The sequence below is a fragment of the Macaca thibetana genome, chromosome 14 (assembly GCF_024542745.1).
Source record: "Macaca thibetana thibetana isolate TM-01 chromosome 14, ASM2454274v1, whole genome shotgun sequence".
NCBI lineage: Eukaryota > Metazoa > Chordata > Mammalia > Primates > Cercopithecidae > Macaca > Macaca thibetana.
This window is the reverse complement of record NC_065591.1, coordinates 95,041,169-95,066,436: the sequence shown is the minus strand read 5'-3', so window position 1 is coordinate 95,066,436 and position 25,268 is coordinate 95,041,169. Positions and strand designations below refer to the sequence as shown.

Genomic DNA, 25,268 nt, shown 5'->3' with positions numbered 1-25,268 from the left:
AAGTGTTGAGTTCCTACAATCTGCCAATCATGTCCTGAGGTCTGATTAAACATAGATTACAAAATGTTATCCCTGGAATCAACAAGTTCATAATCTCATAGGAAAGAAGGAACTCAGTGAAGCATGTTAAGTGCTAAAAAACTAAATTCTTAATTCCTGCACTTCTCCAAATCCGCTCCTTCTTTTTTCAGTATATGCCACAATAATTTATTCACGTCTCAGACCAAAAATTCTTCGAGATGTCCTTAATGCTTCTCTCATATTCCACATCAGCAAAAGCCTATTGCCTATACTCTCAAAATATATCTTGAATCCAACCACTTTCCCCAACCCCCATCAATTGCATCCCAATCCACACACTCCCATCTCTCGGCAAGATCAGCGCAACAGACTTCCTAACTGGTCTCTCTGCTTCCAATCATGGCCTCTTACAGTCTATTTAAAGCAGCCAGAGTGGTCTTTTTTAAACATATATCATACCTCTTGCCTACACAAAACCTAATGACTTCCCAATACGCTTGAGAATAAAACCCCAAAATCCCAAAACTATCACCTAAAAACTTTCCAATTGTCTCCCAATATACTAAAGAATGAGCCAAACTGGCCTCTTTACTATTATTCTCACCTAACAAGTGAGGCTTCCTTCTAGAATTCTACATCTGCCATTCCCTCTCCCTGGAATAGTCTTCCTCTAGACATTTGCATGGTTCTTTTGCCTACTTTATGTCATGTCTCTTCTCAAACATTCTCTCTCCATCAAGGCATACCTAACCTGACCAGTCAGTATAAAATAGCAGTCTTTGTCACAATATCTTCATTGTTTTATTCTTCTTCAAAGCATTTATCACTATCACTGCCTAACATTGCATTATATATTTAGGTGTTTGTTATCTGTCTATCCTACTGGAATGACAGCTCTAAGAACAGAGCCAAGCAAACAGCAAGCACTCAATAAACGCTTGTTGAATTAATCAATAAATAGAGATCCTACAAAGAACAGTGGTGGACAAAGAAGGACACTGTCAACTGCGTTGGTGGAAAAAGGAGAGGTTCAGGGAATAAGATCAAGTGGACACCCTGGGCATTTAAGTCTAAGGCGTTCAAGGAGACTGTTAATTTTTATGTCCCCAGCACCTCACAAAATTCTTGGCACATAGTAGATGCTTAAAAAATATGTCTTAACTAATTTTATAGAGATCCTCTTCTTTCCACTAATACATATAAAAATATACTTTATTTGGTGGGGAAAACCCACTCTACTTATTCTGTACCACAAAAATAGGCCCAGAAAAAGTACAATCAGGAAAACAAGAAGCAATAGAATAGTATATATTCTATTACAATCTGGCCATACTGCTATCTATCCAACATTCTACTTTATACACCCTATTCCAGCTAAATATCTGCTCAGAAATAAAGGAATATATAAATAGATTTTCCCAGGTGTTCTTCCAGGGTAAGTACAAATACCTATTACCATTCATTTTTTGAGCTCGTATTGTGTAAGACTAAATACTTACCGTATTAAAGTAAGTAAGCCTCTCTGCTTTTAAGGAGTCGCTCCGACTGAAATGATCACCCAATCCTCTGTGTACTTGAGAAAAATGTATGTACACTCTTCCAGACTCACATCAATCATTCCTCTGAAAAGACTTACCTGCTACTACTTCTATCCCTACATAGGAAAAGAATTGAAACTCCCTGCCTCTATGCTTTCACAAGACTTCCTGAACATCTGTAATATAGTACTTATAATACATTAAATATTGATCTACTTGTCCATCACTATATTGAAATGAAACAAATATGGGCTCTAGAGTCAGAGAAACTTGATATCAAATCCCAGCTTCATAACTTACTCTCTATGTGGCACTGGGAAAACTTTGTTAAACATCTGATCCCCAATTAGATCAGTGGTACAATGGGGAATTAACTAAAAATAACATAATTAAAGCATCTACCACAAGGCCTGATATTTAATGAGCACTCGATGTTTAGTTTGCTCTCTCCCACTAGACCAGTGATTCTCAACCAAAGCAGAGTATACCTCAGGGGAACATTTGGCAATGTTAAGAGATATTTTTGATTGGCAGCACTAAGCAGATGCTATTGGATATACTAGGTACAGGACAAGAATGCCAATAAAAAGCATACAAAGCAAAGCACAGCCCCCTAAAAAAAGAATTGATCCAAACTATCAAAAGTAAAGAGGCTAAGAAATTCCGTGCCTGACTATGACAGTAATGTATTCATTTTTGTATCCTCACTACACTATGCATGACAGGGTAGATCCTCAATGAATCTTTGTTGAGTAAAAGAATAAATGAAAGACCAAATATACAAGATACTGTTCCTGCCATCTAAAATACAATAATAAAGTCAAAGAAAAGATGAAAAAAAATCAGATACAATATGAGAAGTATTATAATAGTAATTTTCACACTGCCCAAAGAATAAAAATCAACTAAAGAAAGACACAACAGAGAAAGTGACTTGTGAATTGGAAATTAAACAATCACACTGAGTTTTCCAATCAGAGAACAGATTTAAATGCATGGAGATATGTTCAGATAAAAGCAAAGGTTTATATTACTGAAGCATAGGGTACAGTATGACAGGGAAGTGCATAGGTAGTGAAGGCCAAAACCAGTCAGTTTAGTAGGGTCATGATTAAGAAGGGCCTTGTATGCCATGTTATGGAGATACACCGTGAGCCGATAATAGTTGATTTTTAGGCAAGTGACATGATGGCGATGTCACTGAGAAAATGACTAGAAACAGAAACCATTCATCAACCTGATAATTCTTTATGACTCTGCCCCTAGAAGGCAGGCAGAGGACTCCTTAATTAGAAGGTCCTTTAAAACCTATGCAAGTAACATGAAACAAAAGAAGGAAGACTAACATACTATTTTTCAAATGCTTTTTAGAGTGAAAAGCAATAAACAATAACAATTTAATAAATTCCTTATAGGTTACAAAGCAAGTTTTGTAACAGACTCATTTAGTAAACCATAATTTCACAGCTGGCAGTGCTATTCTATTAGCCTTTAAAAAAAGAAAAAGACTTTAGCATATTCCAGTCTAATGTAATGAACTCCAAATAGGTAGGTATTCAAAAAATATAATTTCATACTTGTTTAAGAATAATTGCTTGCTTGCAGAATTTCTGCGCAATGTTTGCAACTTGCTGTATTTTGGCAGGAATAACAAAGCCAAGTGCAGAGAGCTGACGAACTTCTCTCAGAAGAATCACCAGACGATCTGAATAATGCACTTTTAGTGATCCATCATTAGAATCCAATTCCATAATTCGACTACTAGCCTCAATACTACAAAACAAAATAAATAACCTGTTAAGTTTCATGTTCTCACTGTTTTGACTAATAAACACAATAGTTTTTACAACTTTTCTGTACATCTAATATTAGCTCAAAGTTAAAAAAAAATTTTATTATAGCTTTTAAGATGTGGGTTTTTTCTATACATTATTTCACAAGTCAGATTTTGGAAACAACTGCAATATCCAAAATATATCATCACATTAATATTTCAACCAAGCAGTTTTAAAGTAAGAAAAATCGATTTCTTAATGTTTCAGCTAAAACTCAAAATTGACATCATACCCATGATAAAGAAAAAATTTTGATTCATTTTCTAAAGATACCTTCGATTGTTTTAAAAAATCAGCATAACTTGTGTCTTTAGTACTTTTATTAAAAGATAAATAATATCAAAATTGTAGGAGTAGAGATATTAAAATGTTTCATTCTTCTACCCTTTGTTTCACTCTCTAGTAATTGTCCTTTTTGTGTGTTTCTTGTAAAGGCTATAATAGCAAATGTTACTTTGGGGAGCTCAAATCAGAATGGATTGCAAAAATGCTGAACTAAGTCCAGCAACAGGTATTATGCTTTCATCACCTTCCTTTAGGATTAGGTTTATATAATGCCTCTTTCTTTTTTTCTTTTCTTTTTTTTTTTTTTTTTTTTTTGAGACAGGGTCTTGCTCCAACACCCAGTCTGGAATGCAGTAAAGCAATCATGGCTCACCACAGCCTTGAACTCCCTGAGCTCAAAGATTCCTCCCATCTCAGTCTCTTAAGTAACTGGGACAACAGGCAAGTCACCATGTTCAGCTAATTTTTTTTGTCTTTTGTAGAGACAGGATTTCGCCATGTTGCTCAGGCTGGCCTCAAACTGCTGGGTTTAAGTGATCCTCCCACCTCGGCCTCCCAAAGTACTGGGATTACAGGCATGAGCCATCACACCCAGCCTCATTATTTCAAAACACCCCCACAATTAAGAAAAATTGCAGGTATTAGAAGGTAACCTACTCAAAAACAAAGAACAAAAGTATTCAGCTTATTTAATAGCATATAAAACAAAATATAATAAAAAGTAGAATACTTTAAAATGGCTTAAAATGATGATTTAGCCCAAATTTTCCTATATACACATAAAGCATGCCAGTAAACTATTATGGTGACTCTTTTTGCCTTTATTCAGGATTGATCTTCAAAGTTAGTTTGTATATACCAGCATTTCCCAAAATATTTCCAAAAACAGATTGATGATTCTATGGGACAACAAATAGGTCTAAAAAAGAAAAAACAAAGGCAGGAGGAGGGGGGTTTCAAAACCAAATGAGAAACGCTGTGTGGAAGGAACAAAGTTAAACAAACTTATTAACAGCAGATCTCAGACCATTGGTATGCTACCATGCTAGTGGACCTCCGCTGAAGCTCTAATGATGAAGTATGCAAATTTTCCAAAATTAGCTGACTAAAGCACTGTGGTTTTTGTTTGTTTGTTTTTTGTTTTTCTTGTTTGGAGTATCTCTCATGTTTTAGGCTCAAAGTAGAAGGAGAAAGAACTAAATGGCATAAAATTATAATCATTATGCCCTAACACCCTTCAGTTTCCTCTATTTTCTCTCCAGAGCCAGAATTCTAGACTTTAAAAGAATTATTCAATTTAAGAGGTACTATTTTTGGCCTAATTATCCTTTGTAGCAGTATAGGGAAAATGAAAACTTCATTTATGGACAAAGTTACTTTTAAAAAGACATGACGAGTTTCTAAAAATAACCACAATAATATGCTGGAGACAGTGGACCTGAGGTACAAAGAAACTGACTTTTTTAAACTATCCATTTTAAATCCCCATTAGAATTAATAAGGTTAACTCATTAATACATTCAATATAGCTCAATAAATATTTACCAAAGCCTTATTATGTGGGGGCACCATGAAGAAATACTCCCTGTCTCAAGGAGTTTAAAAATAATACAATTTTACAAAACTGCAACATTGTTTAAAGTGTATGTGTGTGTGTATAATATTAATGTAAAAAGGTAGAAAAACATATATAAATACCAATAACAAAAAAGCATGAGGGAAGGGCTAATTCTAAAATGGGAATCCCTAATTCTGGGGAACAGACAAGAGAAACAAGAGGGAGGCAGTTAACTAAATTATCAAAGTTTCCAGCCTTAATGAATTAAAAGTTGATGATCCAAAACAAAAAAAAAAGATTAGAAGAGGAGTAGCAAGTTTGGAAAAAGGAAAAAGATAATTAATTCCATCTGGGTATTTGAATTAATAACATATGGTTTTGGATTTTACAGTTTAATACATCTATACTTACCACAAACCAGATCTGGAATCAGATAAACCTGATTGAATATCCCTGGACCAATCATCAAACTGTTCTTGTTCATATAGTTTAAGCTGGTCTAAGAGATCTTCAGCATTTCGATGGAAACATCGAAATCCTGACAAGTCAGATAAAAGAGCCTCTGCAATCTTGATAGTATCATCGACCTTAAAAAGTCAGATTACAAAGATGTGTGCATTATTTAAATTCCAAAAAATTAGCATAAAGTAAGGAGTCCCCTTCTCTGATTTGTGATTCAGAAATTATTTCCCTTTTCATCTACAAATAGTGAAACAGAAGATTTACCAAAGAATATAAAAATATCAACCCTACTTTGCTTCTGAATTACACAGCCGCAGAACAGCAAACACAACAGGATAACCCATACAAAGCATAACTCCAAGAATAAAATGGAGGGTAAAGGGAAAGTCAGCCCTCAAAATATCTGTGCCCCAGTGATTTTTCAGAGGAAACTCTGGGAACTTCAGCATTACTCCTAAACATGTTCAGTAATAATTTCAGCCCTTAGCAACATGCTCCGATTAACAGCTCAAATGGTAATTAGGCCAATGGGAATGTCAATTAAGAGACATAAATGCCTTTCTTCCACAACTGTTCGGAGAACATTACAGCACCCTGGAAAACTGACTGACAGAATCATTAGGCAGAATATATCAGAAAATAAAACATCAAAAATACAAACCTGAATAAGCAGAAATGTCGAATATGCTGGCTTTTGTAATATTCCATGAGGTCTTGCTCTTACTCACAGACTATAATCAATTAACATTTATTGCACCAGTCTAATGCAAGACACTGGACCACATACTAGTTAGTAAGTCCATAAGAGTCTTAGGTCAATTTTAATAGTATTAAAATAATAATCGTTTAAATCTATAAATTGCTGTCACTACCTTAGACCATACCTTTTACCTTTCCTTTAACTTCCTTTCAACCTAAAGTGATTTAGTTACATAAACATACTTGCAGGTAAGACTTTGCAACTACTAAAATTTTACAATAATTTTTTTTTTGAGATAGCATCTCTTTCTGTCATCCACCATGGAGTGCTGTGGCACAATTATGGCTCACTGCAGCCTCAATAGCCCAGGCTCAGGTGATCCTCCCACCTCAGTCTCCTGAGTAGCTGGGACTACAGACGGGCACCACCACATCCAGCTCATTTTTGTAAACAATGATTTTTCTTTTTTTTACTCAGTGTAAAGGATGCTTTCCTCCTGAATACAGGTATTTCTTTGGAACAACTGCAATTGGAATAAATGATGTACTATCTCTATGGAAAAAAGGAATAGAACCATTAAAACTTCTCCGCATACTTCTTCAGTGTTCGGCATTTTGTATGAAAATTAGATGGCTGTGCCGAGGAAAACAGAGAATAGATTTACTACAACTCTAGAGTACCTTCTACATGCCTTAATTTAGCAGATTTTATAATTAGTACTCTTCATCTTTTTATTAAAATAAATACCTTCAATTCCAACTGGCGAACCCAAACTATGTTGTTGACAACTTCTGAAAGATTTTTGCCAGAAAGTGGTCCAGATGCATCACCAGGAATTCCTCGGCACCGAGTCTCAAAGTCTGATCGAAAATCTATAAAATTTAAATCAAATAAATGATTACAAAGAATTATCAAAGATTTCCTAAATAACTTCCATGTACCAAGCACTATGTCAAATGCTATAGATAGAAAAATAATGAGTTGGTCCTTACCCCCCAAGGACTGCACCACGTATCAAATGAAACAGAGAAAGATAATAACTTGTTAATGCAAAAAAACTGTCATTTATAACAGAATAAGTAAATTAATCTTCCACATGAAAATGTCAGAAAAATGTATCTTTAATCCTAAATGGTATGCAACAAAGAAAAAAGTAATACACAAAATTATTCTCTCAAGCAAACACTATAATCTTACAAACTTTTACCTTTAATTGAGTCCACAAGTCTTGCCAGTAAAGTTTCTCTTTCTAATATCAATTCTTTGCTTATAGTTGGACGCTTTACCAACTCTTTATATTTCAAGAATGCTTGAAGAAGCTAATATAAAATAAAATAAGTATACATTCAACCTAACAGATCAACTCAGTAAATATATATATATATCCTAAATAGCTTAAGAGAAATATTAAAAGTGAAATATCTCAATGTTTTACCTGCTGTGGACTGTCTTGAATTTCTGAAATATAACTTTTCAATTTTCCTGCTATTTTTTGTTCCGCAGGTGCAATAATCTTTTCATATTGAGACACTGCAGCTTTCCACAAGGGCTACACACATTAACAACATTGTTAGACTTTAGTATTTTTTAAATCTGTCTTTAAAAAGAACAACATATTCAGTAAACTATATAGACATAAACAAATATATATACAACCTCAGTATATGGATTATATTGCACAGGATTTAGGCCAGTAAAAGGTTCAAATACTCGAGTGAGGCATATGATTTTCTCTTCACTGGCAGGTAAAAAATAGAGAAGCTTCTCATGAATTGTTCTAACAGCCAAGACCTAAAACAAAGTATTAAAAAAACAGAATTCATTTAAATCAAACCATTTGCATAAATAGGTCTAAAATCTAGATATATTGGGCAAGAATTTCTCTAAATTAGGTTCACTAAAAAAAATAAATAAAATAAAACTGAAACTCTAATCCAGAGAACTGACAGGTGACAACAACAAAGTGATGCTCAAAAACATAACTGTTTCATCACACTAACATTAATAAGTGTGCTCAAATCTCATGAATATATATAAGACCTAAATATTTTAAACTATGTTTAAAGTTTAACACAGTTTAAAAAACTGTTTAAACTATATTTACAGCTCATTTAAGTAAATTTTTAGAGCCTACCCTTAATATAGTAATAACTTCTGATTTTCATTATTCTGCATTAAATTGCACTTCTAATAATGAAATGAGATGTTAACAGCCCTATTTTTTATTATTTACAAACAGCTGGGAAACACATACTGTATTTTGAGCTAAAAATTTCCACCAACAATCAAAAGGTAATCAAAAAGGTTAAGTGAAAACAATTCCTTCTATTTGAGTTGTAAATCTCAGTATAAACTCATGATTTATTTTTCTCTTGCTAAAAATTTACCTATTAGCAGTTTTGTCTACTGAGAATGCCTAACAGCATTGATAAGTAAGTAACAGCACTTCCCCTACAGATTGTTGTTAAATATCCCCAAAAAAGAATCAGGCTCCTTGAAAAAAATTACTAATTCCAGGTATGAGATATAAAATGTACAACATGGGCTGGACTGGAACACTTTTGGGGGCTTGAAAGCTATCAGAGAAATACTGAAGTTGGCCAGGTGTGGTGGCTCACGCCTGTAATCACAGCACTTGAGAGGCCGAGGTGGGCGGATGACCTGAGGTCAGGAGTTCAAGACCAGCCTGGCCAACATGGCGAAACTCCATCTCTACTAAAAATACAAAAATTAGCCAGGTGTGGTGGCATGCACCTGTAGTCCCAGCTACTCAGGAGGCTGAGACAGGAGAACTGCTTGATCCTGGGAGGCAGAGATTGCAGTGAGCCAAGATCACCTCATTGTACTCTAACCTGGGCAACATAGCAAGACTCCATCTCAAAAAAAATGGAAAGAAAGAAACACTGAAGTCATATCAAAATGGCATAAGAGGCAACTTGAAGGGACACTCTCTGCCCAAAAACTGAACAATTTGAGTATAATAATAATAATAATCAGCAGAATGGACTGAAACACATAAAATAAAAAAATTCATGGGTTCATAATGACACTATCAAAAAACATTTCATTGGTTACCAATGGAACTTACTATGACACTAATCTACTTAATGTTCATTGTTCTAAAAAGTGATCAAAAGAAATAAGCAATTATCTATACTGCCATTTCTATGCAAACGATATTTCAAAGTAACTAAAAAGTTGAAGAAAAAATTCTTCTTATAGAAAAGTCATGACTAATAAAAGCAGAAAGAACACCAGAATGAGAAAATCACCATTTTGTAACTCTTCATGATTAATGACTGCTAAAAGCATTTTTTTAAAAGTTGGAAAGCATTATAATGAATTCATCAGACTGATCATACCCGAACCCTCACAGATCAAACTTCATGTCACTAAAAATGGGAAAACCTGATACCACATACATCCTGATATAGCAAGGTGAGAAACGCTATATGGCATAAAAGGGGGGAAACTATTAAATTAAAAATGTCTCAGGAGACCTATCAACCAAATACAATGGGTGCACCTTGTTTGCAACCTCATTCAAGTAAACCAACTATTTACAAATTTCTGAGAAAATCAGGATAAATACATGCTGGCTAGATATAAAAACATACTAAGAAATTATTGTCATTTTGTTGGCTGTGATAATGGCATTGTGGTTATGTTTTAAGGGTGGAAGTATATAATATCTTTGCTTTAAAAATATTCCCAGTAAAAAAAAAAGGTTAGGGGAAAGGCAGGGAAAAACAAAGATGAGACAAGAACTGAATAATGTCAATGACTATTAAAATTGAATGGTGGATACATGGACAGTCATTATACTGTTTCACTTTTTAATACGTTTGAAATATTTCATCTTTAAAAAGTTGGGTTTTTTTTTAAAAAAAAGTCTCCAATAAAGAACTATAGTTGTTCTAAGCAAGGCAGGAATGGTCAGTTTTGCAATCTTTAAGTAATCTCATTTTGCCTTTCCCTGTAAGCTAAATATATGTTCTTTACTGAAAGTCATAACTTGTGTAAATTAAGCAATTGTTTCAAATATTTCCACTGAATACCACTTAAAAAGTTGTCCCAACTTAAAAACAATTGCAATAGCCAAAAGATGCCCTGAAAGCTTCCATACATGGTCAAGTGGGCTGATTATCTTTTTACAATAAAGAACAAAATATAAGCTCACAACTATCAAGTTGACCAGTCTCATACCAAATAAAAAGAAAGGATGTGGAAATTGGCCCCAACAAGAACTTTAATTCCTATTCTTTCACAAGACTAATTTCCAGCAGATGTATAGGGCTTATTGATTATAAAATACATGTACAAATAAGTACAGACATACTTTACATTTAAAGACAAAGATCTAGATAATCAAAGTGATACCTCTTCAAGGCGTTTGCCAAGTTTGTCAAGTGTTTCTGGAAAATATTTTTCATTTTTCCACGGATGAGGAACATAGCGCTGCCACACCTGACCTGTTAGATGATTACAGACTATCACCCACTGTTCACAAATTGAAATACCAGCTTTCAGACTTTCTTTCACAAGATAATAAGGATCTTCCCATAGGTTCAAAGTTCCCAACTTTTTCTGAACAAACCTTCCAAATGAACCACCTAATAAAACAGAAAGCAAAGAGTTTAATGGAAATAAATGTATTTTTACAGAATAATTATAAAATACATGCTTATGACAATATTTTAAAAATATACAAATTAACAAACTAAGGATCTATGAAATATCACACGCACACCCTTAGACTACCACTCTCAGTCACAAATATTTTTAAAATCACACACACATATTGCTTTGCATTTTTGCATCTTTCAATTTTCAATATACCATTATACCTTTTAGGTATAGAAATATATATACAATTTCCTCGAGGCTGCAGAGCCTACTGTATGGATACTGCATTTTGTAAATAATCCTTAATTGCTATTTACTTCTGCTTACCACAAACAATGCTGCAATAAATATATCTGTACATATAACTTTATGTACTTATCTGATATTTCCTTATGAAAATAATGGCAAGGGTATTTTCAAGGTCAAAATATTTAATATTAACAAATAAGCCTATATACTTTATTTTTCAGTTTATTTCAAAGTAGCCTAAATATATGCATAGATACTAAAAATCTATATAAATTTGGTTATATTAATGGTTCAAAGAATTTGACACATGATTTATACTACCCAACTATATACAAATAGCTATTTAAATAATTCTACATTATTTGCTTTAAGACTTACTCTCAATTACAGTATTACATAAAGGAGCATTTTAAGTAAGGACTTAAATGACAAAGAGAAAACAAAATAAGACAGGTTTTCGAAATTCCAAAAGTTCGTTTTTTTACTAGTACCTATGATGTCTAAGAGATGCAACATTCGTGACTCAGGATAATGATCATGTTCTGTTTGTCTCCACACATCATCTACAACATCCTGAGTAGTCTCCACCAAGTCGACAACTTCTAGTAAGGATAGACTGTCCAAGTTATAAAACTCCTAGAATAAAAATGCACTAATTTTTAAACATAATTATATTTGTACCTTGGGTAATATAATCAAAATGTTCCCAGGCCTTTTCAACTGCCACAAGTCTAACATTTGCCATATTATTTTCTCCTCCTTTTTCTAACAGCTGATAACTACTTCTATATGCAAATACCCTATAATTCCCCCCAAACATAAATGTCATGAAAAGACAAAATATAAAAATTGTAAAAAGTCTACTCATTCATGTACATAATTGGCCTAATTTTCTTTAAATTTTGATTTTTTAAAAGTTACCCAATAAAGGTGATCTCAACTCCACATATGCACTACCCACTGTAGTTCACATGTCTTTATTCATTCATTATTAATTCACAATATTATGTTTAATCACACAACCACAGTCAAGATTTATCATGCTATTTTCATCACTGTTATCCAAAAAAGCTTAAAACCATTTAAAACACTCTATTAAAATATTATTGAAATAACAGTGGAAAGGAGAGGAAATTAATATATATTTGTTTTGATAAGGATAGACTTTTTATGTTCATACTTAAAATGGTTACTCAATTTCAATGTAGACACATAAAGGAATAATCAATTAAATAAGCATAAAACTAAGATTTTTTTATATTTCAGATTACTTCAAAATGCTAATTTGAACAAAGTGAACACCCATTCAAAAGAACATGTTACCTGTACATGGATAAACCTGTTATATTTGTTTTTCACTATGTACCTGCAGAAAAGTAATTTTGGGGTTTTTTTGCTTTTTGGGTTTTTTTGAGATGGAGTCTCACACTGTCGTCCAGGCTGGAGTGCAATGGCACAATCTCCGCTCACTGCAACCTCTACCTCCCAGGTTCAGGCGATTATCCTGCCTCAGCCTCCCGAGTAGCTGGGATTACAGGCGCTCACCACCACTCCCGGCTAATTTTTGTATTTTTAGTAGAGACGGGATTTCACTGTGTTGGCCAGGCTGGTCTCGAACTCCTGACCTCAAGTGATCCACCCACCTCAGCTTCCCAAAGTGCTGGGATTACAGGTGGGAGCTACCATACCCAGGCATAATTTCGTTATTGAGAAAAAGATTTTATAGAGATTAGAATTTAACTAAGTTTTGGATTTCTCAATTCATTTTACATATACAACTTAAACTTTTCTACATATAATCTATTTTGTTCACAATCATCAAGTAGATTTTAAAACAGAGGAGAGGCTGTAAAAATTGAATCCTAAAGTACTTTTATAAGAAGCCCAATATATAACCATGTATGAATCACATACTCTTGCAATTGTTTCAAATAATTCTTTAAAATAATTGGCTCTTTCTTTACTAATCTGTTTATTTCCACGGTGAGCTTGTTCTATCCAAAACTGGAATTCATCACTTGGTGTAAGGATACCTGTAAAAGTCAAGAGGGGGAAAAAAAATGGTATAGAATATCAGAGAAAAAAAAATGAATACAAAACAGCACAGCAGCAAAATATTTGAGTCATCTAACACATATGCTCCTAGCTGAGGTCAAACAGGTGACACTTCCTTATTGTTTCCTATTTCATACTATAAACAAGTGTCCTTCCTGCAGTCTACTTAGTGCCATATTTTTCAGATCTGTGTTCTTTTTGTTAGTGATTCAGTTTAAAATGGCCCCCAAAAAAAGTGCTAAATTGCTGTCTAGTGTTCCAAATCACAAGAAGATTGTAATGTGCCTTACAGAAAAAATATATGTTAGTTAAGCTTCATTCAGGCGTGAGTTACAGTGCTGTTAGCCATGAAGTCAATGTTAATGAATCAACAATATATATGAATTAAAGTGTCTTTAAAGAGAAAAAAAAAAAATAAGGTTATGTATTGATCAGTTGATGAGATGTTGTGACCAGGGGCTCAAAGGAATCTCACCCTGTACTGCTCCTAGAAACAAAGGTTCAATATTCACTAACTCAGTGTTTACAGTGACTTTATAGAACATAACTACTGCCTTGGCACTTTGGGAGGCCTAGTAGTGAGGATCCCTTGAGGCCAGCAGTTTGACACCAGCCTGGGCAACAGACCAAGACCCCATCTCTACAAGAACTAAAATAAAATTAGCCAGTGGATAGTGGTATGCACGTGTAATTCTAGCTACTCTGGAGGCTCAAGCTAGATTGCACATTATTAACAATTATATTTTCCTCTTCTCCACATCCACATAAATCTACTCTTTTTTTTTTAAACCAATGCTTAGAGAAATTCCAAAAGTATTTGAAGAAATCTATAAAGAAATATGTTCATTTACTAATGTACTAATGAGACAATCATTTTGTACTTTCTTTTATTAAGCTATGGTGAATACCTCGTGTGTCATCTTCCTTAAATTTCAATTTTGTTAAGTTAGTGTCTGATCTTCGTAGAACTATACCCAACCCAGCTTCTAGTTCACTCAAAAGATTCTGAAGTTTGGGATCAAAATTTCTGCTCCATTCCTGATCCTAAATAAAAACAGACAAGAGCAACCAAGATTGATCAAAATTTTGCTAATCAAATTGGCTTCCCAAAACACTGTCCAAAAACCCATTTTTCTTAAAGCCTGCCACTACCTCCACTTCATAAGAAGAATAAAAAGTCCTCTCAACAGTTAAAACTATGAAAAGCATCTAATGTAGAAATGTTAAGAGTTGATGTGGATTGCATTTTATACCTTTCTCCAATTTCTCTATTTTTTACCACAACTTACATTAAAATTTAAGTTTAAAAAAAGTTAGGAAATTTTAATTAAAATTGAAACACTAATAACATTAACAGTAAAAATAGATATTTATGTTTATATGAAAACATTTCTCCAAATACCTCAGTTAAAAAAAAAATGACAGCTACTTTTCTCACCTTTAACAACATTGGTGCGAATACTTGCCGTACTGCTTGGTAAAGAGAACTAATAGGGGACTCTAACATAGATGAAACAAGAATGTTATCATGTAGATTCTCATCGGTAATTACTTCAGGTCGCAGCTTGAAAAACACCAGCACTTTATCTTTGGTGTCACCAAACTCAATCTAAAGTGACAAATGATTTTTAATGTTATTGGCATAAAATTTAATATTTGAAAAAAATGTATACAAAGTTGTATCACTATAATTATACCTCTTGGAAAAAAATAGTTACTTTAAAAATAAATACATTAAAACCAATTTTATCTCTTCTCTCCTTAAGAATACTTCAGTTTAAAAACCTATTCCCACTTACGTTCGATCATAAATTATTTATAAACATAAAACAATATATACATTATTGACAGCTAACTATTCCATTCCAGTCAGATTCCATTCCAGCAAGATTCCATTCCAGCCAGATTCCATTCCAGCCAGAATCAGTAATAGTACAGATGAAAGCTGTATGCTCCAGGTACACAATGAATAGTGTACTTCTCTAGTAACCCAGAAAGTCTATAACAAAATGTTAATTACCCCCTTACCTAGAAAAAGCATTTTAAAAGGTGCTTTTAAAAGTATACAGGCACTCAAAACCACCAAAATGAATTTAAGTTGTCTATCTCCTAAAATTAACTTTATCTTAACTGAAAATTTTTCCTTAAAGAATTAAGAGCATAAAACTTTTTTGTTAAATTGTCATATAGCTAGATTATTTTAAATCAGAACCAGGTGAACTCAATTGGAATTCATTACAGCAACCTTGTTTAAAATAGGTCAGTTCACAGTAATTAGTTCATTAGCTGAGAAGTATACTAGTCAAAGGAAGTTTTTGCATTTTACACACATTTTCAGTTATTCTCATTTCTTTTTGCAGGAAAAGAAGTCTACGAATTAAAAAGCTTTCAAACAAGGTCACTGCTGTGTATGAAGAACAGCTATGGGTCTCACGCCACTTTTTTCTATCCAAAAAATTACATTTTTGACTGCTGGAAAGGAGCTGAAACTTTCTGTTACTGCTCAAACGCTTATAATATTTCATGACACACGGAAAGTATATGAAAATCCACGTCGGTGTCCATAAAGTTTTGTTAGAACACAGCCATTCCCATTCAATTACATGTATTATTACAAAGTTGATTACATGTCTGCTTTCACACTCAAAGGCCAAGTTGTAGCTGCAATGGAGCCCTTGTTGCCTGCAATATTATCTGACCCATTACAGAAAAAGTTTGCGAACCTCTGTCCTAAAGCATAAACCAGATCACAGCTCTCTCTTGCTTAAGATTACCAATAACTCCCTATTTCAATTTAAATGGTGTACAAGGTCCGAAATGATCAGCCTATGCCTTATTCTCCATTCTCATCTACCACAATGTTCCTTCATACCATAAACTTCAGCCACCACTCTGGATTTTTTTTTCTTGCCCCTCGAAACTAAGTTAAAACCCAGCTCAGGGCCTTGGTACTTACAGTTTCTTTAGCTTAGAACACTCTTCCCCCAGATTATGTCTGCCTGCAACTCATCATTCAAATCTCACTTCAAAGATAACTAATCCAGAGACGTATTATCTCCCACCCTATATATATCTGTAGTTCCCCACCCCACCCCATCACTACTATAACATTATTTTTATCTTAACGGCACTTATCGATACCCAAAATGATGTTACATATATCTGTAGCATGTGTTTAGCCTACCTTTGTCCATTCCAATGTTACTCCTTTAAGATACGGACTCTGTGTTCATGGTTTTGTCCCCAGTACTAGTAGGTAGTCAATAAATATTTGCTGACTTATTAACTTATTGAACCATGCTAACTATCAGGCATCTAAAGTACAACTGAAGACATAACAAAATATTTTCAAATATGACTAAACACCTGTAGCGATGTGTACAACTAAAAATAACAGATACATCGTTGGGCTGTACTAGTAATAGCTTTAACTTAAAAAAAAAAAAAGTTCTAACTTCAACTTTCAAATACCCAAGCTAAGATACAGTTTCACAAATCCAAACCCCTTTCCGTCTTTCCTACTGCATTCTATCTGAACTTTCAGTGGCATTTATAACAGTGTGTCCTGATTTTATCATTTGCTGAGTATATGTCATCCTAAGCCACTAGAGTGAGTCTGGCAAAGGCAGAAAGCAGGGGGCTCTACCCTGAATTACACTACCTATTGGAGCAAAAGAAAAGTTAACATTTAGGTTGTAACTTTTGTCCCTTACTTTCCTCAGCCATAAAATAAGAATAAGAATAGTTCCTATCTTACAGTGTTGTTATGGATATTAAATGAACCAATACATATAAAGTACTTAGAACAGTGCTTGACAGAGTCTAAAGTGAAAATAAATGTTAGCTATGATTATCCATCCTTTTTATATCTTTGTAAACTCATCAAGCCTAGCAAAGTGCCTTGCATGTATTGAGTTCAAAGTAAATGTTTATTAAATACAATCGAATTAAACCTAAGAATAAAGATAGTGAATGGGCTGAATGATTCAATCATCGTATAAAAATGCCCTGAAGCCAGGCGCGGTGGCACACGCCTGTAATCCCAGCACTTTGGGAGGCCAAAGTGGGTGGATCACCTGAGGTCAGGAGTTCAAGACCAGCCTGACCTACATGGTGAAACCCAGTTTCTACTAAATACAAAAAATTAGCCGGGTGTGGTGGTGCATGCCCTGTAATCCCAGCTACTTGGGAGGCTGAGGCAGGAGAATCGCTTGAACCCGGGAGGCAGAGGTTGCAGTGAGCCGAGATTGCACCATTGCACTCCAGTCTGGGCAATAAGAGTGAAACTTCATCTTAAAAAAAAAAAAAAAAAAAAAAAAAAAGGGCACCGAATGCTTTTGCTGAGTGTCGAAAACTCTGCTAGACCTAGGGATAAGGGTGAACGCAAGAGGAAGAGGTTGAAAATATGTCTTTGTTTTATTAACTTAAATGTATTTACTGAGTCCCCTTTACTGTGCCAGGCAATTTTCTCCTGTATTTTTCTTTTAGGTTTATATATATAAGCCCTGATTGCAAATGCAACCCATTTTTTAAGCAATCCTGCCAGTGGAGGGGGTTTTTAATAAATGTAATTAATAAATCAGTATATCACATGTTGTACACCAATAAAAAAAATTCAAACTTTATTTTGAAATATATCATTTCGCAAAAATTTAAATTCCTAACTAATCTTTCCCTTGGGCAATGTTAAAAGCAGAGCCTGATCCAAAAAAGATAGACTAGAATTTGCCTCAAAAAAAACCTCAAAAGGGGGAGAGAGATAAAATAAAAATAACTAAGTAAATGTTTTCCTTTTAGTTATAACGTATCTGTAGTCTTTCTTAAAAAGTAGAATATAGGCCGGGCGCGGTGGCTCCTGCTTGTAATCCCAGCACTTTGGGAGGCCGAGGAGGGCGGATCACTTGAGGTCAGGAAATGGAGACCAGCCTGGCCAACGTGGTGAAACCCCCGTCTCTACTGAAAACACAAAAATTAGCCAGGCGTGGTGGCGCGCGCCTGCTACTTGGGAGGCTGAGGCACAAGAATCGCTTGAACCCAGGAGGCGGAGGATGCAGTGAGCAGAGATCGCGCCACTACACTCCAGCCTAAGCGACAGAGTAAGACTCCGTATAAAAATTTAAAATAAAATACAATCTAATTGCTTCTATTCAGATGTGTGGAAGGGAAACCTGCTTTGGTCAGGTAGGATGCAAAGCTTGGAAACTATATGCTTAAGCACGAGGCCAAAGCAGCTAAGCCAATAATGCAGGAGAAGTGGAGACAGCCTTGCGTTCCTGAAAAGGATCCGGTTGGTAAAGCTAGAGTGTGACCCGACATCCCTCTGGCTGGGCCTGGGGACTTGAAGAGCGGTCAGGGGTCAGGCAGGAGTGCAAGGAACCGTACCGTGTTGGAAAAGGAGATTCCGGCGTCGGATCGCTGCACCCTGAGGAGCATCTGGTTACCGTCATCCAAGAAGTTGTTGATTTCAAGACAGTTGCACAACAGTGGCTGATCCCAGAGTTCAGACATCAGCCCGAAGTAATTCTGGGTAGTAGTGAAGATGAAGAGCTTCCGAACGTCCGCAGTCCCGTTCGCCATGATTGGAAGGGGTGGAGGGAAGTTGGCGGTAGGGGGAAGGAAGAAGAAACCAGTCCGGAGGGAAGTGAAGGGAAGAGAGGAGCTTGGCTCAAACCCCTAGCCCGACCACGGGACCGCAGAGCTTCGCTGTTGCCAAGGGTAGTCGCTATGGCGACGGAGCGCTGCGGCGGCGTAGCTGGCGGCGCGCGGTGGACGTTGCCTTCCCGGGGCACGCGCACGCAAAGCTCGCGGAGGCGATCGACCGCCTCGGAGCTCCTCAGGGGCTCCCTGCGGTCATCGATTGTAAAGGGTTCGGACAAGTTTGTGTTGGCTCTCAAACATGTCTTTTCTTCTTCTTACTGATTTCTTATCACGCATAACCAGAAGAGAGACATCTAGCCTTCAAGTACAGCAGGGTGATCTACATTTAGGAGAGCTGGATTCCAGTACTCCGTCTCCACGTGCACCTGGTAGCAAACCACACTGCCAGCGTCAAGGTACACATCTGTAAGAGGGGTAAATACTTTCTCACAACCAGGAGTGTAGTGCGGATTGTAAGAGATCAGTATTTAAAAATCGCTTTTTAGAGAGGCTTATAAAGAATATGAATTCAATACAATGTTAATTTACTTTCTCAATTGCCCTGTGTTCCTTTCTGTGCTGCTGCATTTCCCAACATTGTTTTTTCTCCTATTATTAATTTTAGAAAAATTTAACCAGCGATTTTTTCATTGCAATCATTACCCGAACACAACCATATTTGTAAAATAGCTAAAATGTACAATGATACTTTTATTTTATAACATAACAACCGCAACTAAATTCTGTGAAAATACGGGCATGAAAACAGTCTTTGTCATTTTCTACCCCATGGCATAAATATAAACTATTAAATTGCTGGTCATTCATCTGAACATTCGTCAAACACTCTCAATTCAGTAATTCTCTTCTAAAAATATTTACTACATGCTATTAGGTTGGTGCAAAAGTAATTGCGGTTTTTTGGCAAGAACTGTAATTACTTTTGCACCAGTCTAACACAATTTGCCAAGTACCGAACTAGGCCCTGGGGACACAGTTCCTGCCCTCAGGAAGTGTTTGCTGTAGTCATTCATCACCTCAGCACTGGTTTGGCCTAAGATCCTAGGGTACATAAACATATACAGATTTTTTGTTTCACTTAATAATCATAACCTCCCCTTAAAACTATATTGTTTGAGAATTAGAAGGAGCGTCCTTTCATCTGCTGAGCAACTTAAGATTTTGGAGTGGGAACTTAAAAAAAGCTGAACTGCTCTAAATTATAAAAGGAAATGAATGTAAATTCTCATGAAATATCCAAACGGTGGGAGATGGGAGTCTGGCCACTGGATGGGAAAACATCCCAACAGTGATATGGAATGCTGACCACTGGGTGGGGAAAAAAATCCTAACAGGAACCCAAGATGACTGTGTAGCTAATAAAAAGATTTTGAAAGCCAAAGTGACCACAATGGTTACAGAGTTTCTTGCTCTGCAATGGGCATTATCACTCTTACCAAGGTCTTCAGGAAAGTCTCCATTACCCACAAGCACTCGGTCTGGTGAGTTGTTTCGGTGGAAATGTATGAAATGGCTGAATCAAGCTTCCATAACAATATGGTGAATAAAAAGGCAACACATGTAAGAAGAAGAGTCTAGAAAGCAGATGAGATCATGAGTATGTCATCCTCCTAAGAATTTTTAGAACTCTTGAGGAAACTTCAGGCTTCCACAAACTATGAAATTCAAGTTTAACAACGATTTCAAACACGGAAGCTCCCGTTGACATGTAAACCCCATGAAAAAGAGGTTTTGTGTTTCCTTTTCACTACTATATACGAAAAATGAAGAATAGAGTGGGAAGAAAAGACAGATATGGACTTTATTTATTGTATCAAGCATACAATAAAGAAGAAAGAACCTCACAGATTAAATAACTTACACAAAACCACAGAGATGGTAAGTGGTAGAACCAAGATTCATACCAAAATCCAATTCTGAGCCAATCTCTATATACCGTATCACAGTGATAGCCAGATATCCACCAAAATCTATTTTTCCCTTCCATAGCTACCATCCAGGTGTGCCCGTGTGACTAATTCTCACCAATAAAATGTGAGAAGAAGTAATGTGTGTGTCTTCAGGGCAAAGTTTTAAAGAAGTGAGAGTACCTTTACCTTTTGCCAGCTGGATGCAGATAACAACAAAGCAACAGGGATGGCAAAACTTTCAAAGACTGGGACCCTAAGACCCTGAATCACAGTGTGGAATAATGTCTGCAGTTGTTAAATAAGCAAGAAATAAACTTTGTTGTGTTTGAGGCATTATACATTAAACTGTGTGAGGCTATTTTTATGGCAATTTAGGCTACTCTAACCAAAAGAGTAATTGATATCCATATTGTAGTAACAATATTTTTTTTTTTAATGTGGGGCATTGGTTTAGCAGTTGGCAGGCAGGTGGCATAAAAACAGGAAGGGAAGGCCCAAAACTTTCTGAGCCAAGGTTTCCTAATTTTGTCCTATATCCCATTTCCCAAGCTTTTTGGTGACCTTTTTATACTTTATACTTTAAAAAATTATTTTTATACTTAAAATATTACTGACAGGCAGAGTGGCTCACGCCTGTAATCCCAGCACTTTGGGAAGCTGAGGCAGGCAGATCACGAGGTCTAGAGTTCGAGACCAGCATGGCCAATATGGTGAAACCCCGTCTCTACTAAAAATACAAAAATTAGCTGGGCACAGTGGTGCATGCCTGTAATTCCAGCTACTCGGGAGGCTGAGGCAGAAGAATAGCTTGAACCCGGGAAGCAGAAGTTGCAGTGAGCCTAGATTGCGCCACTGGACTCCAACTTGGAGTTGGACTCTGTATCAAAAAAAAAAAAAAAAAAAAGTTACTGAAGGCTCCAAAAGAATTTTGTTTCTGTAGGTTATTTCTATCAACATTTACTGTAATCAAAATTAAAACTGAGAAATTTTTGAAATATGTATTAACTTATCTATTTTAAAATAATCATAAGACCATTCTTGTTAAAATAAATAACATATATTTATGAAAATAATTGTGTTTCTAAAAGGTGAAAAAAATCAACGAGAAGAATGGCATTGGTTTACATTTTTGTTAAGTCCCTTTCCTGCCTGCCTCAGCAGAAGACAACTGGATCCTCTATATGCTTCTGTATTCCATCTCTTGCAATACATTGTTTGGACTGAAGTATATAAAGAATATCCAGCCTCACACAGATAGGTAGTTTAAAAATTGAGAAGCTAAAAAATGAAGAATATTTTAAGAGATACTTGTGAATATTCTTTTATAGTAAACTAACACTCCACAAGTAGTAGTTTCTTAAAGAACAGTTAGAAGTTAGAATTTGGGACCATATCAATGAATATTTCATACTCAGTTACATTAAAATCCACTGGTTTTCTAGCAATTTGAATGTATCTTTTACTCTCACATAATTTCATAACATCATACATTGGTCATTTAGAAAATATTGGTTCACTAAGCTATGAAGATCTTCCAAATATTGATACATTTCCTTATACAATATTTTTAAAAATCACATTTATTAATACACCACTGATCTCATAAGGAAAAGTCTTTTTAGAGACAGGGTCTTTCTCTGTCACCCAAGCTGGAGTGCAGTGGCTTGATCATATGTCGCTGTAGTCTCAAACTCCTGTACTCAAGTGATCCTCCCACCTCAGCCTCCTAAAGTGCTGGGATTACAGGAATGAGCCACCTCACCCGGCCAAGAAAAAGTCTTCATGTATGGAGAGGTTGTCAAACTTACAGTAGACAATTTAAGTTATCCAAGAATCTGATTTTCGCAGGAATGCTTGAATTTTATCATTGGCCAGTTAGGTCAAATAAGGTCAGCTGTTTCCCTGGAAGTGATAAGCTCATGTCATTCATTTTTAAGAAAAATTTCTGCCAAATATCAAAGTCTGATTAACATTAGTTGTTATTCTTTCAAGTAAAATTGGTCTTCCATGAAAAAAGAACAGCTAGTTTAGATCATAACTCAAACAATCACAAAATTATTTTCCTTGAAACAACCATTATTAATACTTCAATGCAACAGAGTGTTTTATGGTGTATTATTTCATTGTTCAAAATATTGAAATGACTAGTACTGAAGGTTTAAGATTTAATAAAAGGAATACATTTTACTCCTTTATCCAGGAGATTCTTAAATGAAACTGAAATCTTTTCCAGTGAATGCATGCATGTGGAGAATAGATGATTACTAAAGCAGTTTGGTGCCCCACCCTTGATTTGTGTCAACTTGCCAGCTGTTTTAGCCACTGCATTGTGTTTCATTGTTGTGTAACAAACTACTACAAATTTAGTGGCTTAAAATAACACCCATGTATTAGCTGAAAGTCTGATAGGTCAGGAGGCTGGCTGCTGTATGCTAAGGGTCTCGTAGGCATAAATCAAGATGTCAGCCAGGCTGCATTCTCATTTGGAGCTTAGAGTCCTCTTATAGTTGATGCAGAATGCATTTTCTTGCAGTTGTAAGACTGAGGTCCTCATGTCTTTGCTGGATGTCAGCTGGGGCCACTCAGCAATTAGATATTGCCCACATTCTTATCCTCCATCTTTAAAGCCAACAGTAGAGAACTTCCTAACACATCTAAGCTCCCTTGTGCTTCAAATCTCTTTTGTACCAGGAAGAAGCCAGTTCCTTTTAAGGGTTCACTTGATTAGATCAGGCCCAACGAATAATCTCCTTTCTCATTAGCTCAAAGTCAACTGATGAGTAAACTAGGCATGGGAGTGATATACCATCATATTCACAGATTTCCTCCACATTCAAGGTTAGGGGGCTCTTCCAAGTGTGCACACCAGAGAGCAGGGGCCTTGGGGCCTTCCTACAATTCTGACTACCATAGCTGCCGTTGCTACTGCACCATCAATGAAAATGTCAAGCACAGCAGCAGAGATACATAATGTTTCACTACTATTGTGAAAAAAGTTCTGACCTCACAAGGTCCCCTGAAAACATTTCAAGTTCCTCCAGAAATCTAGCCTTCTAGATGATTTCTAAGGTATTGGCATCTATTCCATGAAAGTGAATATAGGATAAAGATTTTTTTCCATTTTACCCATTATGTTTGATAAACATTGGCAAATACGTTAAATATATAGTGTTGGTTATAAAATATTGCCCTACTTATTAAATAGATACCTTGTAATTTAGTAAATTTAAGGGAAAAAATACTAGTCAAGTTGGTAGAGTAAATGATACCCAGATAGCTGGTAAAACATTGTTTCTGGTTGTATTTGTGAGGATGTTTCAGGAAAAGATTAGCATTTGAATCAATAGACTGAATAAGAAGATAGCCCTCACCAATGTGGACAGGCATCATCCAATCCTTTAAGGACTCAAATAGAACAAAAAGGCAAGGAAGGGTGAACTTGCTGTCTTCTCATGGTGGGCCATCCATTTTCTGCTCTAGAAAATCAGAACTCCTAGCTTTTGGACCTTTTGACCAGAATTTACACCAGCAGCACACCATGTTCCAAGGTCCTGAGACTCAGGCTGAATTACACCACCAACTTTCCTGGTTTTCCAACTTGCAGACAGCATAACATGGGACTTCTTGGCCTCCATAATTGGGGGAGGAAATTCCCATAATAAATATCCTCTTAAATATCTATTTTTGCCCTGTTGATTCTGTTTCCCTGGAGAACCCTGAGTAATGCAGATCATTTAATGTTCCTTCAAATTCATATGTTGAAACTTAATCCCTAGTGTGATATTATTAAGAGATAGGGCTTTGGAAGGTGATTAGGTCTTGAGAATGGAGCCCTCATGAATCAGATTAGTTCCCCTATAAAGGAGGCCCAGTAGAGCTTGTTCACCCCTTCCATTATATGAGGACATATAGAAGGCACCACCTAGGAGGAACAGGCTCCCACCAGATACCAAATCTGCTGTTGCTTTCATCTTGGATTTCCCAGCCTCCATAACTGTGAGCAATAAACTTATATTATTTACAAATTACCCAGTCCAAGATATTTTGTTATAGCAGCCCACAAACGAAGATGATACTCTACACTGAAATCTGATATTTACCTCAAATACTTAAATATATTTACCTTTACACATTTTTATGACTCTTTGTGGAATAAAAGGAATTCTATTTCTTCTGACTTTCTAAATCAGTGAATAGTTGCTAACCATTACTTCTGGGTCTAGCAGGGAGCCAATTCTTCCTGCAGTCAATTGCACTGAAAATATACAGGGATGTCGAGTTGATGGGTGCTGACGAGTTGATTGGTGCAACACACCAACATGGCACAAGTATACATATGTAACAAACCTGCACGTTATGCACATGTACCCT

At 35.7% G+C, this 25,268-nt stretch overlaps 1 protein-coding gene across 7 annotated transcripts in view; it reads right to left on the bottom strand.

The window, feature by feature from the left end:
• DYNC2H1 (dynein cytoplasmic 2 heavy chain 1) overlaps positions 1-19,088 on the bottom strand; it is a 349,828-nt gene extending 330,740 nt beyond the window's left edge. For 6 of the 7 annotated variants that reach the window (XM_050758858.1, XM_050758861.1, XM_050758859.1 and 3 more), the window contains exons 1-12: positions 18,712-19,087; positions 14,768-14,938; positions 14,238-14,373; positions 13,189-13,307; positions 11,766-11,910; positions 10,780-11,012; positions 8,056-8,190; positions 7,835-7,948; positions 7,607-7,718; positions 7,147-7,271; positions 5,649-5,824; positions 3,137-3,332 (exon numbers count right to left, since the gene is read on the bottom strand). In XM_050758858.1, coding sequence (XP_050614815.1) covers positions 3,137-3,332; positions 5,649-5,824; positions 7,147-7,271; positions 7,607-7,718; positions 7,835-7,948; positions 8,056-8,190; positions 10,780-11,012; positions 11,766-11,910; positions 13,189-13,307; positions 14,238-14,373; positions 14,768-14,938; positions 18,712-18,906 — 1,857 coding nt within the window. In that variant the 5' untranslated portion in view covers positions 18,907-19,087. Of the gene's footprint in view, positions 1-3,136; positions 3,333-5,648; positions 5,825-7,146; positions 7,272-7,606; positions 7,719-7,834; positions 7,949-8,055; positions 8,191-10,779; positions 11,013-11,765; positions 11,911-13,188; positions 13,308-14,237; positions 14,374-14,767; positions 14,939-18,711 lie in introns of all 7 variants that reach the window. The other variant, XM_050758863.1, reaches the window with a different exon arrangement.
• Between the last annotated feature and the right edge of the window lie 6,180 nt (positions 19,089-25,268).